Genomic DNA, 19279 nt, shown 5'->3' with positions numbered 1-19279 from the left:
TTCCTCATGTCTGTCTTTCCTGTCCTGCTCTCCTGCTGCGCTGCACCTCGACCATTTCCAGGTGTCAGATCTGTGAGGAGAATCACCACCAGCCCCAGGCAGGCCAAAGGGGATGTCAGAATTGTCCCAGAAGCCACTACTCAGGTAAACGTGACACGACTACAGACTGTGTAGTAACTGTGAAGTAGAACTTGTGATCTAGCAGATACAAGCAATACCAACTGACAGTCTCTACATTTGCTGCTGAAAAGGGTTCAGTTAAGTGTTGAATCCAGGCTATGGTTTGACCCAATCAAATTTCTTCCACCCATCAATGCCACAATCAACAAATTCATGAATCAATGTTTTGCTTCCAACATGGATAATAAAAACAGAAACAGACCCATTGAGCAAAACCCAACATTACAAGCTCTTTCAGTCTTAAATCAGACAAAAAATGATTCAATGCAGTTCTGTCCAGATCACAACTTCTACTACATACATTGTACTATTAGGGCTTTGCATGGGGTTCATACATGTATTTTACGCACACTGAAATTATGGGAAAATAATCTTACATTCTTATGACAGCATTATTTTAAAATATTTTTTCACCTGTTAATTATAGGGTCAACACAGCTTAAAAAACGTCAGCAATCATGAAAAGAAATAAGCTGAAAAATAATTTCAGTGCAACTGTATGAACCCCCACAGAAGAGCCCTAGGGTGTAATATTGTGTTGACATTAAATGTAATTTTGCTGGGTTTTGTTTTGTCGTGCGTTAACTTTCCAGATGTGCAAAATGTCCGCGTAACCAGCATGCGGAACATGAGGGTTCAGATGAATGTGTAGCCTGTAATGCCACTGAGTATGCAGGTATTGTTCACCTTTACTAACCTGGCTTACATGTACATGTACATTGGGTCACGTGTCTGTAATATGTCACAGTGACTGTGTTGTTGTGTCTTGATGAAGTCAACAAATTCATTGAATTGTATACTGACTGCATTACTCCTTGCCTCAATATATATAGTTTACATGATTCCATTGAACCATTTATTGACTGACTGACTGACTGACTGACTGACTGACTCACTCACTCACTCACTCACTTACTCACTCACTTTGTATCAGGAATTAGTCTACAGCAATTGAAAGACCCTGATTTTTTGTCCCTCACAGAGGCTGGTGCAGCACAGTGTACCCCGATGCCACCATGTAAAGCCCAGGACTACTTTCAGACACACACTCCATGTGATGAGAACAAGCAGGTACACTAAATCAGATTGAAAAGCCCTAGCATTGTACTATAGGAATAGGGGTTAACATTCTAAATCTGGATAATTTTTCATATCTCTAGTGCCAGTTTCACTTAGTGACCTGAGCCTTACTTACATGTACATGTACAAACTGCCACTGCATTCAGTTTTGAATATGATTCATTATTACAACTATATAGCACAAAGCAAGCATGTTCGTTCATGTACTAGGAAAATATCTTTTTTCTATAATTCCCTCAGACCCAGCTGATGTACAAGTGGATTGAACCAAAGATCTGCCGCGATGACATCAACGGAGCCGTCAAGCTGCCAGCGTCAGGAGCCAAGGAGCCGTGTCCGCCCTGTAACCCCGGCATGGCCTTCCCTAACCAGACAGCAACCGTCTGCGAGTTCTGCCCCGCAAACCAGTTCTCTGAGGGGGAACAATGTGAGTGCACTGGCTCGTTGATCATGCCTTACTGTCAGCCATTTCTTTTACCTTTAAGTTAGACTTTATTTAGCAGGATTTTTGCATTGATGCAGACAACATATAATTGACTAGCATCACTACCAAATACAGGTAGTACTGGTATATTTGATGAAGTATGGCTTAAACTAGAAATTGTAAGGAAAACGTCTTTTAAGACATTAACATGTAGCATTATATATACATGTAAGCAAATTTGTCATCAGGACTTGATGGTTTTTTTTACCTCTCCAGCTTGTCAGAACTGTCCCCCAAACACGGAGCCTAACTACAGCCACCAGTACAAGTGGTGGAACAGCCTCCCAGCCAGCATGGAGATGACCTGTATCAGTGTGCACGGTAGGGAAACATTTCAAAAATCAAAGACTTAGCCAGCTTTAATTTTGCCACCTGTTAAGAGGAAGTTCCATGCTAAAAGCTTGTTTCCTAGAACAACATCACTATGGAACAAGCTACCACGTGATTGTTTCCCAAATGGGTATAACCTTAAACTTTTCAAGTCTAAGGTAAACAAACATCTGTCCTCACTGGCTATACAGTAACCCAAAACATTTAAGTGGCTCCCATGAGCCATGAGCCTTGTTTTGTGGTGAATATGAAGTAAATAAAAATAAAAAAAAACACACACACACACACTAACCTGCAAAGGCAGGTGGTGTTTTTCTGCCTGTTGAGTGATGGAAATTTACCCCTGTCCAGTCCGTGGCTGTGCGTCCACCCGGGGCTGGGAGCTGGCCGGCGATCACATCCACTCTGGGGTTGGGAATGCCGACGATGCGTATCTCGTACTGGCGCTGCGCACGGAGGGATACCGTGACCAGATCCCGGGGTCGACTGGCGAGTTTGGCCGCATCACCTTCGTGTTTGACACTGTCTGTGAGTCTGAGTGTCAGCTCTTCTTCATGCAGGTGAGAACGTTTCTTGAGAAACAAAAATAAAATGTATAGTTTTCCAGTGATTATCATTGAAGTAGATACAACTGTACTAAAATGTTGTTCTAACAGTGTGTTGAATTTCATGAGTGTGCTAGAGCAGAATGTTTAAGCACTGGTACTAGTACCAGTATTTTCAACTATTTTTCTAGTAATGGTTCAGTTATTCTTCTAATTTCGTAATATGTCAGGCATTGTCTGGACATTATTACATCAGGCACCTCTTTTACTGACAATACTGACAGTTAAAGTCTTTTATTCTCATAGGAAATTGAGGGACGGGGCACCAAGGTCATAGAAAGTTGGAGTGGTGGCCAAAGCAAGCAGCAGTACAGGTGAGTGCATGTACTTAGTGTGTCTAGTGAAATAGTGTGTCCCTGGTGAAATTTTGACCGGTTTAGTAAATGTTTACTAATAGTGTTCTTTGGAGATGTATATGAATTTGTTACTATTATCCAAAAGGGTCCCAGCTACCAGACACAAGATTTTGTACAATGTAAAAACCAAGAGTTAGTGTCCTCTGACCTCCATGTTGTTGACCTTGGCAGTTTCGTGATCACGGCGCAGGACGCCATGACCTTCACCTGGGCGTTCCAGAAGACAGACGAGGTGTTCGGGGAGAACCAACAAAACTTCCCCAGCTACATGTAAGTCATACATTCAGTCTCATCTTAATGGGTCGTGATAATTGTATATCCATTGGTATATAATATTCACCTGCAGTTGAAGTTATGTATGTGTGACCCACAGTAGAGATGATCAATGAAAGGAGCATATTTGAGCAGATTTTTTTCACTAGATTGGACCTCATTTATGGAAGAATGCAGGACAGACCTTTAATATTTCTACTTCTGTCTTAAGTTTTGACAGATGACTTACAGCTCTTGTGTATTATGCTTAGGGTGTTATCTTTGGTAACTCATCCTCTGCTGAAGTGATATCATGGTATACGTAACTTACTGTATATTGTTTGTGTTTCAGGGCGCGTATCTACATGATCAATGTGACCAACACAGTGGACGGAGGAGCATCATCCTGCACCGCCTGTCCTCAGGGCAGTAAGAACGCCAGGTATGATGGATGAAACTGAGTGTAGCTAGAACATCAAATCACATTAAACAAGCATTAGGTTGGTCAAACCTTGATATCGATTTGTATAAGGATTGATGTGTAGATTTCTGTAAGAAATCAAAATGAAGTGTGCTGAAGTGTCATCTAAACCAGCAGGTATACATGGGGTATCGAAAATGAAGAAAAACACAGCGTGAGATTCTTCTTTACACGCGGGGTTGGCACGTTCGTGTGATCCTTCCCCTAGCCCCGGCGGGTACTACTTCGTCTTCTCAGTTTTCGTTTTTCACGTTGTACACTTTTAATAGTCGTGGAAAAGATGATCATCAAGAAAAGTGCATTGTAAAAAAAGACGCTCCTAAAACACCGTAACATATCTCTGTTGGAGTCAGTAAACACATGTCTGTGTAAATCTAAGTGGTTAATGTCTGCTGTTGTAAGTATCGACGCGCCGGTTGTGTGATATGTCCCTACGCGAAAATTATACCGCGCACCGTATCAAAATGGTCCGTTGAAAACACGTCGCCGTTCTCCCGCTCGTAAACCTCGTTTGTTTTTAATCAATTCACGTGTCTGAACTGATTCGGCCGATAGGTCCATCCGCACATCCAGGCAGTCAAAACGTCCGGCCTTCCGTTTCACATTATACGGTCGCGAAATGCGTGTTTACTCGGCTCGTATTGAGGAAATACACGTAAGGTTAGCTCCGGTCGTGCGAAGTGTGGGCAGTGGGAAGGCAAACACGCGATAGCTCCGGTCGTGCGAGCGTGCAGCTAGGGGAAGGGATACACGCGATAGCTCCGGCGTGCAAGCGTGCAGCTAGGGGAAGGAATACACGCGATAGCTCCGGTCGTGCGAGCGTGCAGCTAGGGGAAGGAATACACGCGATAGCTCCGGTCGTGCGAGCGTGCAGCTAGGGGAAGTGATACACGCCTATGGGCCCCACATACCGACAGCGTGCGCTCACGGGGCTACGGGACGTTTCACACGAACGTGCCAACCCCGCGTGCGGAGATGAATCTCACGCTGTGTATTTCTTCACCTGAGGGGCCCATAGTATAGCTCAAACCAGATACTGTTTGTGACACCTTTTCATTGTTTTTCATACGTTTTGTGAATCAGCAGTATTTTGTAAGTGTCTGTAAAGCCAGTATGTACATGTAATGTCTAAAGTATGTGGTTTCTCAAATGTACAGGTGCATCCCTTGTAAGAGGGGCTTTTTTGCCAACCCAGACACCAACACATGTGAGCAGTGTCCCAAAGGTAAGGACTTCACTATTAGTGCCTTGAGGTGCAAGTCAGATCTTTTAGAGACTCCTATCTATGAGAATCTTTACGTGTAGAATTGCACATTTTACCAGAGTGTGGACACTGACATGCACATGTATAGTGGCTAACTCCCCTCCTGTTGACCTGTAGGAACGTACCTGAACTTCGGTGCTGATGATGGCCCCTGTGTGCCCTGTAGTGAGGGAACCACCAGGTAATGTTCTACAGTTTGTATTCTTATTAATGGGGATGCATTGTGTAATGGGGTTGCTCAATCATACTAGTAATACTGATGATATCCTGAATACAGTACAAAAATTGTCACAAGACGATGTAGTTGTGATTAGTATACTTTTCACAACTAGAGTAGATTTTTAGAGTGGATTTTTTTCTGTATGTATTATGGATATGTAATTAAGCATCAAAATAGGACAAATGTATCAGCCATCAGACATCAACATTAAACTGTATGTATATCTAACCCTCGGTATGTCCTAATGAAATTTGACTGTGTTTCAGCAATGAAGACAGAACAGCCTGCTACAGTGACTGCACCTACACTGATGCACAAGGGCACAAGTTTGACTTGACAGGGCTGAAAGGGTCAGTTTTTCTTCCTTGTTCGTTTTGTAGTATACCTTGTAATTGACCAACTATTTGTGATAATTTGACCAATGGGTAGTATCACATGAGTGACATCTGTGATGTTGTCACAAAGTTCAACCCTTTATAATGCAAAGAAGACTTCCCCACCGAATAGCCTGTATATATATACCCTGCCTAACATGAGTGAGGTTTTCCACTGACTGATAATTGTTTTACTCATTGCCTCCCAGGTTCCACACAGTGCAGTCTGCCCCAACCTTCACGGCGATGGGTACACGGTACTACTACCAGTTCAACATCTCTCTGTGTGGGAACAATGGGATCGGAGAGGCCTCGTGTTTGGACAACATCACATCTGTGGAGGGACAGGGCGGCAGGGTAAGGGAGCATTCACGGACAGTTTCTTTGATATGTGTTTTCAACATTGCTTAATTTGGTATCTTGATAATTCCTATAATTCATATTATTCCCTACATTGTACGTCACTGGAAAATGTGTTGAAACTTCTGTGTGTGCAAATTTGAAGCATGTGAAGTCAAGGTAAATTGTGAGAGCTAAATAAGGGAGTACTGTGTCAAAGTTATCCCTTATATGGTTTTCAGTGGCAGTGCAATCTGTAAAAGTTTAACTAAGATTGCTAATATAGCCTTCTCAACACTTAGTTCTTAGGTTACTCTTCCCAATTCATGATTCTTAGAAAGTTAGGAAATAAGTTTGTTTCCACAGCCTCTATGTACTTTAATGTTGTACTGACCAAATGTCATGTTGTGTCCCGGCAGCCTGGAGAGGTTGGAGATGTGGTGAAAGGCATGGTGTGTCGATCCACCATCATCCCTACCAACAACAAGGGCATCGCTCAGGTCATCTCTGCACAGCCTGACAGGTAAGGATCAATCAATCAATCACCTGTACTTGGAATGAGTAGCTTAGATTTAGGTACGTAGTCAATTGTGACAAGTCAACCGGAAAAAAAGAAGCAAGAAGTTGCCGGTTCCAAAAGTAGGATCCTTATATACCTAAGCATTATATAATGTACACATACTTATTATACAAACTAGAAATCATGGAACCCTAGAATAACTGTTTCATTGATACTCTGTTAAGCCAATCCTAGTGAAAACACAATTATAATAGTAGACTACAAAAGTACAATTTTCCCATTGTTTTCCAGTCTGGGAGATCGCCTGCTGAACGTGACCCTGTCTGGCGTCAACAACACGGGAACAGCGATGTCTGAGATGGTCGACCTGTTTGATCCGGAGAAGGACGGCATCCACGATCTCATGTTCGAGTTCCAGTCAGAAAAGTGAGTCATGGGTGTACACTTTCAAATTAAAGAAACTTATCCGAGTTTCTGTAGACTACAATGTATATTAGGATTTATTGTTCTGACAGTAGTGTTTTGCATTGCCTGATTGAGAAAACAGCTTTCAGTAACTGTTATAGACTCTGAGACTGATGCAAAGCCAAAGAGAAAAGAAACTACATATCACTCAAATGTACTGTGTTAGGAAGTTACATGATATTTTTTATTAGTTCCATATTCTGACAGTCCTTTTTGCATCCTATACTTTCCATGCTTGAGACGGATGTTTGAAAGTACCGTGTTGATATAGCTAATGTTACCAGTACAGAGTAAGAACTAATTGCACAGAAACCACATCAAATCAGATATCTAGCAATAATACAGGTTTTACCATGATGATTGATGTGTGATTGTACCCTGTAGGTCCACCATGGCCTGCCCTGAAGGCCGGCGGACGCTTATCTACCTGCGCTGTGACTACACCCAAACGGACGAAGGGAAGATAGAACTCCCACGGGGCTGTCCTACAGGCACTTGTACAGGTCAGGATTTCAGTTCTGCTGCATCTTTTAGGAACAGATTGCTTCTTTCTCGGGTCTTGTCTTCATCTGCAAAATCTTGAAAGGATTGTTTAAGCAACATTACTTGAAAAGAGACTTGTAGGTAAAACTTTTTAATAAGAAATCACAAGCAACATGAAGTCATTTTTGTTTGTTTGCTATTGTTCCCAGGGTGTGACTTCCACTTCCTGTGGCACACGCGGCAGGCCTGTCCCCTGTGTACTGAGGAGGACTACCAAAGCATCGAGGGGCAGTGTAAGGATGGGAAACAGGTCACCCAGTTCCTCTGGACACAGACAGAGTACAGGTACAACAGTTTGTTTGTTTGTGATGTTTCGCTAGTACTTTATGGAAGAATAATTCCAATGAGGGGCAGTGTAAAGATAGTCTCACAGTTTCTGGTATGATATGAAGTATATGAATGTGGCCCTACCTAAGCGTGTAATAAAAGTGATACAAAGTGAAGGCTTGTTAAATTGTGTACTGTGTTGCAGGACCTGTCGTGATGGTGTGGCCCTTCCACAGACACAGACTAAGAAGTGCCATGTTCTCTCCATCAGGGACCCTATGGTAGGTTATGATCTACAGTCAAACATGACTCATTCTACCACTTTAAAGAAATAGTATGGTCACAGTAGATAAGTTGTTCCTGTAGACAGGATTCTTTGTCATGCTGTTGATAGATAATGGTGATGATGGTCCTTATGCAGAGTTGGTCACCTGGTATGTGTCTCTGAAAAAATGATGAGTTGGGTAGTTGTCAGTGCTATTTATGACATGTTGTGTTTGTTACACCTTCCAAAGAAACACCGTCAATAATGTTGTTTCTCCCCCTCAGGTCCAGATTGGTGTAGGCCTGGCCACCTGCTGCTCCATCCTGCTGGTCTGTATGCTGGTCTACTTCTGGAGGAAGAACAGGAAGTAAGTAGAAAGGCAGGAACGCGAGACACTGATACATTTTAAGCTTTCGGGAAACAGGAAAGTCCATAATCTTGAGTTTCTCTGATGTTGTGTTTTTGCCCTCCCCCCAGACTGGAGTACAAGTACATGCGGCTGATGCAGAACTCCTCCAAGCCGGGAGAACTCCCCAAGGTGGAGTCCTGCGTGGATGATGGGGAGGACGAGGATGAGGTCATCTTCAACGAGGGCGGGAACTCGGCGTCCACGCTGTTCAACAAGTTCAAGAACAAGATGCAGTCCAAGATGGCGGTAAGTCACTCTTCTCCAGTGTCTAATCCTGAAAATCATCAACATCATCTGTTGAGTAAAGAGACTCTTTTTACATAACCAAGTCTTTTATTTAGCCAACGTTACCATCTGTCACCTTCCTCAGGGCAATTCTGACTGGTTCACATTACACTGCAGCACAGGTGTCTCTGCTATGGATGCATTCCCAAATGTACAATATTTACATATCTACATATATGCGTGGTTATAGGGAACTGTATCTACAATCGGTCTCCAAAATGTCGTCTGGATAAAAGACTTGGTTGTGTAAAAAGAGCCTCTTTACTCAGTGACTTACCAACCTGATGAAACTATCGGATCATCATCTGTTGATTAGTCAAAATCATGCAGCTTTTAAAGTCTAGTAGGCAAACTTGCCAATCACCTCCAAACCTCAGATGACCTTGTTAACTCCCAGCCATGGTCTGTAGAGGGTGGGGAAGCCATGGTTTGTTATATATACATGTACATGTATGACAGTGGACAGAGTATAATAATTTACTTCCCACTGAACTAACCTTACGTTTCTCTGATTTTCCCCTACAGGGAGAGGGAGACAACCCATTTGAGTCAATCCAGCTGACACCAAAACAACAGCTCTCCAACATATGAGAACCCCCTATCAACAAGATTCACCCCCTGACAATAAAGACCCCCCTTAACTACTGCTGCTACTACAGCTGGATCCCTACTTCAATGACACAGCGTCATCCCCTCCAAATTTGCAATGTTTCTGCTCCCTTTCCAAATCAAGTCCCTCAATTTAAAATTTCAGTGGGAAAATTTGAAAACATGTCCTTTCTACATAGAATCCAATGGAACAAATGAAATTGTTGATGATCATTTACACAGTATGTGTAGCTAGATAGCAAGATTTTATGTAAAGTACTATTAGGTAGCTCCAGGGTACATTCCTTATGTGTCTTGCTTCAAGAAAAAAAACATTCTTTTTAAGCATTCTTGCCTTTTTGAAAATGCATTTTTGTTCCTCATGCCCCAGTTAAAACTCCTCTTCCAAAGCTGGTAGGAATATTTTGACTTCTTGATTTTCTAGGACTGTGCAATGGTGAGATTATAATTTCTTGAAACAATCATATCATTTGTTGGCTGCAAGATTTTTAAATATTTTTTGTTGGTTAGAATTCTTTCAAAAAATCACGTCTTGCTGCTGATATCTTTGTTTCTCAGTTGCATGAATGAAAATTCTTCCAGGAAAAATAATAACACATCAGAAAGTACACATAATAAAACAGGGAAAGACGAAGACAACACACACTGTCAATCACAGTAAGTTTTCTTCTCATACAGGTTGCATTTCTGATGTGTTTTGAGAGAATGTACTGACAGAATGATTTCTCTTTGATAGAATTAATAGATTGTCCCCACACAGTAATAGTTAACATTGTGTAATGTAGCTTGCTTGTGTCTCAAGGTTGGACATATATATATTATGATCTTTTCAGTCATTCCATAAGAAAAGTGTCAGGGACATAGTCATTGTAACAAGGATATTGTTAATTTTTTGATTATGAGATGTCATGTATATGTATATCTTAGAACATTGGTGAATGGATCTGTATAATGTATATATTTTGCATGGTCATATGATTATTTGACCACAAGGTAGTTGTTTTTTTATTTGTATTTGTCGGGTCTGTAGATTTGTTACTGACAGTGATTTTGTATGCATGGTATATTATGATTATGAATGTATGCCAGGGCATGGCACCACTGATTTCTTGGGTCTTGGTTGTAAAGGAAATTTAAGTGGAAAAACAAAGTAATTTAAATTTCTTTTTTTACAATTTAATGTTTTTTGAAAACCAAGAAAAAATTGACCAGAATCCAGCCAAAAGTTATACATTTATGAGCAATAATATTCCCTATTTTTTAAAATACTTTCATACAGCCCAAGAACCAAGGAAGCTAATGGTTTGGCCTTGCCTTTCAGTGAGATAATATTTTGCATATCATTTGTTAATGTTTTGATGTTACTTGTAAGGGAGAATATCTGGCTACATTTCTCTAAGGTGACTTTGGTGTTTTGTTGTGAAATTCTAGATCTGTACCTTCTATTTGTGATTGAGTTGTGCAATAAGAACTTAGAACTTTGGAAGATCCAAAAAGATGCTGAATTCTAGATGACTAACATTCCAGTCAGACAGTCATGTTACTTGAAATGTGCATTAATTGCTCTTTAAACTTTTTTTTAAAGAATAATTTGCAATAATGCCAACCACTACAGCCATACATGTATGCCACATGCTAGAATATGTTGTTTTGACTAGGATTTGTCATTTCTTGATTGTGATATAATTCTGCTTGTAGTCTACTAGTATATGCAAGAAGTCACAAAAAGTAGTGGATGCTACTTGAAGTTTTCAAAATGTATCCATTAACTGTGTTCTTGTGATTCTCTTAACCTTCATAGACATTTAATCGGTTTGAATCAGCTGTTGTTTTGAAGCAAATACTATATATCCTGGCTGTTATTTTGCAATTTTGATATTCATACAGTTTTGACTTGTAATTTTAGTTGTGGTATGCAATTGCTATACAATATTTGGAAATAGTGTAACATGTAAAGTTATGTTTGTTAACGTGGTTTATATTCAAGCATAGATAACACATTCCCTAACTATGGTAGATACAGTCACTGCAGTAGTTACCAGGATTTAAATGTATTTATGGTATTAAGATGTTTATTAAGAAACTTCAGTGTAAACAGAACATTAACTGGAAGTGTACCATATACTGTATGTCACTCACATGTAAACTATTTAAGTACAATCATCAGTTTGCACCTTAAGTACAATCATTTCCTTACAAATTTGGATCCAGATTATTTGTTTAAAATTTGTATGTTTCTTTCAAACGTCCCATATCAGTCCAAATCATCATTGTGATGATTAGGCAGTAATTTCTGGTGTGCTTAAAATAAAACAAATGTGGTATGGTTTATGTTTGCACATGTACCTGTGTCTCTACACATACGCACACACACACACAATATAGACTATCTCCAGGCTTGTACAGAAATGAAGACTAAAAACTATGATATCTGAATGTTGAATCAATAATTTATTCAACTAACTTGCCTCTGACAATGACATATACAATGTATTGATTTTTATCTAATGTGGATTAAAACTAGGTCCTGGTGGCTTCCAATGTGGAAGTGTAATAATTATGTTTTCATTAATATCAACATGACATTTATATATTGCCAACTGGATGCAAAAAGTTGGTCACCTCTTATGTATTCAATAACTACTGATGACACATTTTCTTTTAGTAGAACCTAGACCACACCTATTTAATTTTTTTTCAGAAAAAATATGAAGCGACGGCAAAAAAAAAAACAAAAACAAAAACACAGGTCTAGGCATCCTATTATAGCCCCAAATGCTACGATAGTAGCCATGAAGTCAACACAAAAGGCTGGGTTAATATTTAAACAATGGCTTTTGAACTTTTAATAAAAAAAACCCCACTGCATTGATAGATGGAAAAACTGTAACAACTGGGAAGAAAAGGACTTTTGACAACTATTCTGTTGGGATTGCAAAATACGAGCATAGTTGAGTTGATTCAGAACCAGAATTTTTTTTTTTTGCAAATGATAAAAAATGTCTGAGAACCAACAAATTAAATTGGTGTGGCCTAAACAAATAGTATCTTAAATTTTTAACATTTATTACATTATTTCTTTTTCTAGTATTTCAACTGCTGCAACAGTATATGCAGTTCTCCATTCAACTGCTAGATGGTGCTGATGAGCCATCAGGACAGATGTCTAACACTCTAGCTGTGAAGTGACTTCAGTTTGCTTTTTTACAGGTGTCCCTAGAAAAAAAACCCACTACTAACGAGACATACATGTACATGTACAATATAAATCAAAATATGACAAAAAATTGAAGATATTTATAATCATAATCTGCTTGAAAATGTTCAAGGTGAACAGCCCCGTGCTTGTCTGCTTGTGACAATCCTTATTCTACCACTCTACTGCTTTATTTACAAAGCAGAATTTAAACTACTGACATGGAGTTCACTCCTTTTTGAAATATTCTATCTACTATAAAGCTCAATAAGTACTCTCAATGAATAACTGGGTTACTACAACACAGAAAACAATTATTAAATATTCACATCTTTAGATGTAGCTGGAAACTTCCAGCTGCAGATTGATACATAAATTTGTATTTCCTTTTCTTATACTTCATACGTCTTTACTTCAATAATACAAGTCATACTTTGGACCATAGTTAACATTTTCATGGGTACTGCGGTACATAAAAATCTGACCATTGGAACAGTAGACTGTAATCTGTGAATTGAGACTGTAGGGTTTTCACAACCTCTAGACCTTGTCATGTTTGCTAGCAAACCATGCTCGCCTCCTGGTGTGATTTTGTGGTTTGACCTTATTATGTTTACCAAGGGAAAACATATTGTTTTTGCTCTGTTTCCTCTTCTTCTCCTAACCAATAAGGTCAATGACCTGAACCAGACGTCTGTCACCATGGTAACTAGTGTTGGGTTACATCATGTTGCAGTTTTATATAGCAGGAGGTATTTTGACTCCTGTCAAAATATATATGAATGTGTTTGAGTAAGAATTAACGGAGCAGACCATATGCAAAGGTAAACATTATGCATTTGCAAAGGGTAACCTTTCTAGTTCCAATCCTTTTCATAGGGACATGTTCATTTTGTCTGGACAGGATGGCCCTTACCTTCACCCATCATTGATGCAATGATGATCCTTGGGAAAACTGAGACATTAAATGATGTTGAGAATTAAGATTGATTCGACTTGGCATTCTTTTGTTCCTTGTCTTTCGGAATACTTGTGTCACCTATTCTTCAGTCATTGCACATGGACAAAGTTATGTATGTACTAGTACTTAGAAGAACCCAGTGCCAACAACAAGTCGTTTCATGGTTGGAACTGCTGTACATGTGCACTGTGTAATATGTCTGGGTAATACGTCAAAGTTGAGGGCCCCAGAGACATGAACAAACATGTCTTGACATGGTATCAAGCATGATCTAGACAAGAACTGTCTTTAAGTTAGGGGCCTTCACATTGGACCTTGTACATGTGCAGTTCAAACCATGAGGCAGCTCATACAGCCACGTCCTGGGCTGAAGGATGGATGGACAGAAGAGAAGATGACTCCTTGGAGGAAGTTAAGTTGAAGTCTGTTGGTTTTATCTGACTGATGAGAAGGTGAGGGAATCACACAGGACAAACGGCATGTCCACATGTAGTCTGGGGAACTCCAGCTCAACTGTGCCCTGGGGTGGGAGGAAACAAGCAAACTGCTTTAAACTTAATCACTTTTATTTAGTACTACAACATGGTACACTTATGCTCATAATAACAGCCTGAATCAAGTTACATGTAGTATATTTAGATTAGAACAAATTTGTAATTTTGAAAGCTGTAATGTTAATAGGAGAATAAATTGACTACTTTTGTCAACTGGCAATACAGTCTCTTGAGACTTACATGTATTTTACATTGATCTTGATCACTTGGAATTTGGAAAGGCACAGGGTTTTTAACTGTAAATATTTCAGCCTTAACGCTTACAAAGGGACATATCATTAGTCCATTTGGTTAAAGTCATAAATCTCAACTACACATCCTGCATTGACTGTTACTGTTCCCTGGTACTTTGTAACAGGTATTCCACCTTTGTAACACCTACAGCTGGTTTTAGATTAATTTTACTTAGCCTGGGTGCCATCCTCCGTAGTTTTCGCCTGCTCCCTAATGTTGTACGCGTGGTACCCAGTGACATTAGGGAGCGGGCAAAGACTACAGAGGATGGCACCCAGGCTAGGTTTTACTACAGCAGCGTATAGTTACATGTAGGCAGTCGAACCAATTGATACTAGAAGAGATGAAAAATAAAAATATGATCCGCTAAGACTTTACCAGTGGCGTGAGGTCATCAAATATCCTCCTCATCCCTGCCCGTTTCTGTCCATTGCACACGTAGTGAGTTTCCTCATAGAACTCGTGGGCCACATCTCCATCCAGGTCCACAAACAACGAGCTGGGAAAGGACACACAATTGCAATCTGTGCTAACTTTGTACTGGCTAGCTTACTGCTCCACTAGTGACACAGGGAGCAGCTTACTATATAATGTAAACATTATCAAAGATGGCACATGAAACCCAGTAATCAGTTATTGTTAAATCATTTTGTACTGTCTATTTAAAGCGTATTCACGCACACACACATGCACGCACACACACGCACAATAAGTTCACGCACCTATGCGTGTCTCAAGGGTATGCTCCCTTAATGCCTTGCACAAATGTCAGGTGACATCATCAATTTTCTAATTGCTGTTATTTATGATACGATTTGCATAATTTGATGTACATTTTGTAATTTTATGTTGCCGGTCGGTTACGTTACCATATACGCCCCTCCTCGTATTTTGTTAAGACCCTGGACCCCAGCACACTCGTACCTTCTCCGGCGGAAGACGAACGGGGTGGCCAGGGCGCTGCTCTCGGCGGCGGACGTCGCCCTCCCCCAGGCGTGAGTCCCGGGCTCCCCGGCCGGCAGCGCCTTCTGCTCCCAGCCGAACAGGTACTCAGCAGAGCGGCGAACTAGTCTGGAACCCCACCCTCCCATCCTGCTGAAATATCTCTTCATCTAGACAAAACTATCGCGGGATTCTGTCAAATGTCAGACGAAAAACAACAAATATCTCATTCTGTCGGCCATTTTTTCTAAATAAGGTCAAAGGTAACAGATCGGGATACGTCATTGAAATTAGGGGGGTTGCAGATTTATTTCTAAATTATTGGAATCTGCGAATTTTAAAAACAATTTTCCTATTTATCAGATTTTAGAATTAAAAACGATATGTAGCATTTATGATATTATCGAAATTACAGAGAAAATTAAGTGAAATAAAGCTTTGGGACCATTTCCACTCAATGGTTTACCCCAGAAACAGTTCAAAGGTCAGCCGGCTGTAGAATTTGCCACGCTCGAGCTCGAAGGAAGTCGGAAAGTTTCCTCCCAACTTCTCAAGAAGTCCGGCGGCGATTCTCATGCTCCATCGAACCTTCTTCAGGTTTGCTTCTCTCGCCAATACCTTAAGTCGTTCTCAGGGTTTCTCCGTGCCTTCAAGGAACTGTTCGCAGACGATGGACGAGGCTGTGAAGATGTCTCGGCGGATGGTGTGGGTGGATCTGGAGATGACGGGACTGGACCTGGACTCGTGCCACATTATCGAGATGGCGTGTCTGATAACTGACGACGACATGAACGTGGTGGCCGAGGCTCCGGACCTGGTCATCCACCAGCCGGACTCTGTACTGGACACCATGAACGACTGGTGCAAGGTAGGACTTCTGTAGATGGACACAGTTACTAGTATGCTAAAGTCACATTTCCAAACCGATGCCCTTGCAGTTGGGTATCCCACGGGACCCCGCCTAAACTATACAACAATAACATCAACAAAACAACAACAAAAATAAAACATCAGTGAACCATTGGTTGGAAATGTGATTGTTCCCCAAGTCAAATGCGAAGTAGGTTTTCTTGTTGGGGCTTCAATTTACTGTGAATTCTGGTCTGTGTGGGTCATCCAAAGCAAGAATATTACATTTCTTTTTCCAGAGCAAGTTTTAGATGGAAATGTTCACTGGATCTCTTCCCATATACTTTTCCAGTCTTGTTTCTAGCTAGTGTGTTCACATATGTACTGTCACATCAAGCATGTTGTTCCACCATGAGACCATCAGGAAAGCTCTTTTACATGTCAGTTATTTCTTGCCTTCTGTACTTTAGGAACACCACGGGAAGTCAGGGCTGACGGAGGCTGTGAGGAGAAGTGAGCTGTCGCTGCAGGCTGCGGAGTACGAGATGTTGTCGTTTGTGCGACAGTACACGCCCCCGGGCGTTTGTCCGCTGGCGGGGAACTCCGTTCACGTGGACAAGAAGTTCCTGGAGAAGTACATGCCGCAGTTCATGAACCACCTGCACTACAGAATTATAGATGGTAGGGAAACTTTGCTGTTACACAAAATGTATAATCCAGATCAGGTGGCACTTATTTATTTCCTTGGTTGGTCCTTATGTAGAGTTGGTCTTGTTGTACAGGTTTGACCGTAAGTTACTTGTACAGGTTTGACTGTAAATTGTCAATAGCCAGGTAGTCCTTACTTACAATGTATGTATATGTTGGACTGTAACTTTGAAGTCTATGACAGCTAAGGTGTATATCTTATTCCACAGTGAGCACGATTAAGGAGTTGTGTCGGCGCTGGTACCCTGAGGACTACAACACGTCCCCGCAGAAGTCGGCTACTCACCGGGCCCTGGAAGACATCAGGGAAAGTATCAAGGAGCTGCAGTTCTACAGGAGTCATGTCTTCAAGAAAGTATAGCGTCTTGACAGGAAGCACCACAAGTGACATCTTCCCCATGAATCTGTTGTTTTATTTTGCTGCCCAGAAATCAGACATTGCCATATTATGTTAGTTCAACTAAAACTGCTTGATTAAGTTGTACTGGGCTTATATATGCTACAAAGTACACATACATGTAGCCTTGTGGAAAGAAAGAGTCAGAGCTAAAGATTTTATTACTAGTACTTGATGAACAGCCAAGGTGATTTTGTTCATTGTCATTGTTACTCATGTAATGCTACATTGTCATTCCAGAAGAGAAATTGGCAAAGTACATGTATCAACAAAATTTGCAGAGTTTATATTGGAAAGAAAATTGAACAAGCCAAAGTTTAAGTCAACTGACAGTTCTTTTTTTTCTTCTTTGTTGCGCAAAAAAAGCACTTGGAAAGTTAGTTTAACGTAAGCTGTCTCCTTGTCACAAAAGAAGTTGTGTAGTAACCTGTACACATTAGCTAAAGTGTTACTTTTCTTCTGTTTGCTAATTCATTAGTTGATAATCTTGCATATTAGTAAGTATTTGCTTTAGACCAGGGGTGCTCCTGGTGCACTATGCAGTTGAAATTCACTGTCCAAATTTTAAGACCATGATATTGGGAAACAGTTAAAAAGTGCCAACATTAAGCACAATGCTCCGTCCTTAGTCTGTCACACGTGCACTAGAAGACTAAAGGGCTGCTGTAAGCACAATGTAGTCAAGCTGACACTATCCTAACAGTTTTAAATATCACATTATCAGTAACAAAAGGTAAAAGGTGTAATCAGTAGTAACTAAATACTTTAAGTAACATAGAAAACAAATACTGTATTAGAATTATCCACGTAAAGTGGTGCATGGATCTTTCAACATTAGTTTGGTCCACTTAGCTCACTTAACATTACAAAAAATTTAAAACTTCATCACGACATTGACAACAACTTGTTGAAATGAATTTCAAATTTGACGTATGTGCAGTGTAAACAAAATGTTAATGAAATGTACTGATGAACTCCTTAGAACTGTAGTGTATACACATTCATTAACTATGATTTATTTTTGTTGGTAAAATTGTTGCAGTTTTAGTAACAAGTTAATAAGTTAGTTAATATGTATTTATCGTTGATATACATGTAATAAGTGTATTTAGTCTGTGGTACTGATGTGCACTTGGTTCATGTGAGACTGATGAAATTGTTGTCTGACTTTTGCAAAACCTGTCTACAAATTGCAGAATACACCAGTTCTTAGACTTGCTACATAGGCTGTGTGAACATGTAAATGTTTGTTTGATTTTTTGTGTGGATCAGGTGTGTATAGGATTTGAAGTGAGAATGTTGATGTTGATACATAATCTGTTCAGCCCAACTTTGGTAAAGACAGCTAACACACACACACAAGACACACAGACGTCTATTAAGTTTTATCCTTGTTTACTGTTCAACAAAGGTTGATTTCTTGTAAGGCAAAAGACACAAACTGGTCTACATATTGATTCTTCCGTTGTGTATTGAGATGAGATTTGCACAAGTTGTTCTAAGCCTCAGCTAGCACATGTGAAAGCTGCACATGTCTTTGGCACCTACATGTACCTATGGCCACCTTATATTTACTAGAAGACTCAACATCACCAAGGCCACAGAAATTATTCTGGTTGTTAATCACTGGTAGATTTTCTCACTAAACCAAAAAGTTCCAGGTGTGAGGTTAGTAGCCTCCTCAGCAGGCTTTATAGGTCCACGTTCAATGTAGGCCCCAAAAAGCCCAGCCTGTAGAGACTGCTAAGGAGGCTATGATGTTGGAAACAACCAGTAGTGACATGACCTTGTTTGAATCACATTTCCAATCAATCAACTAAAAGTTTTACGTACTCACAATTCTTAGATAGCAGCCAGAGTCTATCTCTGAAACTACATTGTAAGGCACTATAGTAAGCTGTTAATATTTCATAAAACAAAATATTCAAGGGCACAGTAATAAGTGCATATTTAAATCTTGTTTACGTGCAAATAAGGACAATAAAAGAATATGGAAGTATAATTTAACACAACTTTGAATAGAATATTTCCAAGGCACATGTTCACAAAATATAGAATACTTAAACCATCTAAGGATAACAGAATAAAACATTTCATAGTATTATCTGAA

At 40.1% G+C, this 19279-nt stretch overlaps 3 protein-coding genes across 4 annotated transcripts in view; 2 read left to right on the top strand and 1 right to left on the bottom strand.

The window, feature by feature from the left end:
• Positions 1-11657, top strand: part of LOC109477351 (UPF0577 protein KIAA1324-like homolog) — a 20672-nt gene extending 9015 nt beyond the window's left edge. Inside the window, exons 8-27 of one of the 2 annotated variants that reach the window (XM_019778553.1) lie at positions 774-856; positions 1163-1251; positions 1501-1687; positions 1961-2065; positions 2426-2634; positions 2926-2993; positions 3207-3305; positions 3640-3729; positions 4926-4993; positions 5150-5213; positions 5519-5602; positions 5836-5983; positions 6385-6488; positions 6777-6911; positions 7335-7453; positions 7643-7778; positions 7966-8041; positions 8310-8392; positions 8503-8680; positions 9245-11657. In XM_019778553.1, coding sequence (XP_019634112.1) covers positions 774-856; positions 1163-1251; positions 1501-1687; positions 1961-2065; positions 2426-2634; positions 2926-2993; positions 3207-3305; positions 3640-3729; positions 4926-4993; positions 5150-5213; positions 5519-5602; positions 5836-5983; positions 6385-6488; positions 6777-6911; positions 7335-7453; positions 7643-7778; positions 7966-8041; positions 8310-8392; positions 8503-8680; positions 9245-9310 — 2191 coding nt within the window. In that variant the 3' untranslated portion in view covers positions 9311-11657. Of the gene's footprint in view, positions 1-61; positions 145-773; positions 857-1162; positions 1252-1500; positions 1688-1960; positions 2066-2425; positions 2635-2925; positions 2994-3206; positions 3306-3639; positions 3730-4925; positions 4994-5149; positions 5214-5518; positions 5603-5835; positions 5984-6384; positions 6489-6776; positions 6912-7334; positions 7454-7642; positions 7779-7965; positions 8042-8309; positions 8393-8502; positions 8681-9244 lie in introns of both variants that reach the window. The other variant, XM_019778552.1, reaches the window with a different exon arrangement.
• Positions 11658-12151: 494 nt separating this feature from the next.
• Positions 12152-15502, bottom strand: LOC109477462 (tumor suppressor candidate 2-like). The gene is made up of 3 exons (XM_019778747.1): positions 15198-15502; positions 14652-14772; positions 12152-14005 (listed from the first exon to the last, which is right to left on the bottom strand). Exons 1-3 carry the CDS (start codon positions 15383-15385, stop codon positions 13919-13921), a joined length of 396 nt encoding a protein of 131 aa, XP_019634306.1. The 5' UTR covers positions 15386-15502; the 3' UTR covers positions 12152-13918.
• A 186-nt stretch (positions 15503-15688) lies between these two features.
• LOC109477375 (oligoribonuclease, mitochondrial-like) lies at positions 15689-19206 on the top strand. The gene is made up of 3 exons (XM_019778612.1): positions 15689-16083; positions 16535-16745; positions 16982-19206. Exons 1-3 carry the CDS (start codon positions 15790-15792, stop codon positions 17131-17133), a joined length of 657 nt encoding a protein of 218 aa, XP_019634171.1. The 5' UTR covers positions 15689-15789; the 3' UTR covers positions 17134-19206.
• Positions 19207-19279: the final 73 nt, after the last annotated feature.

Source organism: Branchiostoma belcheri, unplaced genomic scaffold (genome assembly GCF_001625305.1).
Source record: "Branchiostoma belcheri isolate BF01 breed outbred unplaced genomic scaffold, Haploidv18h27 scaffold4, whole genome shotgun sequence".
In the NCBI taxonomy this organism is placed as follows: Eukaryota; Metazoa; Chordata; class Leptocardii; order Amphioxiformes; family Branchiostomatidae; genus Branchiostoma; species Branchiostoma belcheri.
The sequence above is the reverse complement of the archived record's forward strand: the minus strand, read 5'-3'. Positions and strand labels throughout refer to the sequence as shown.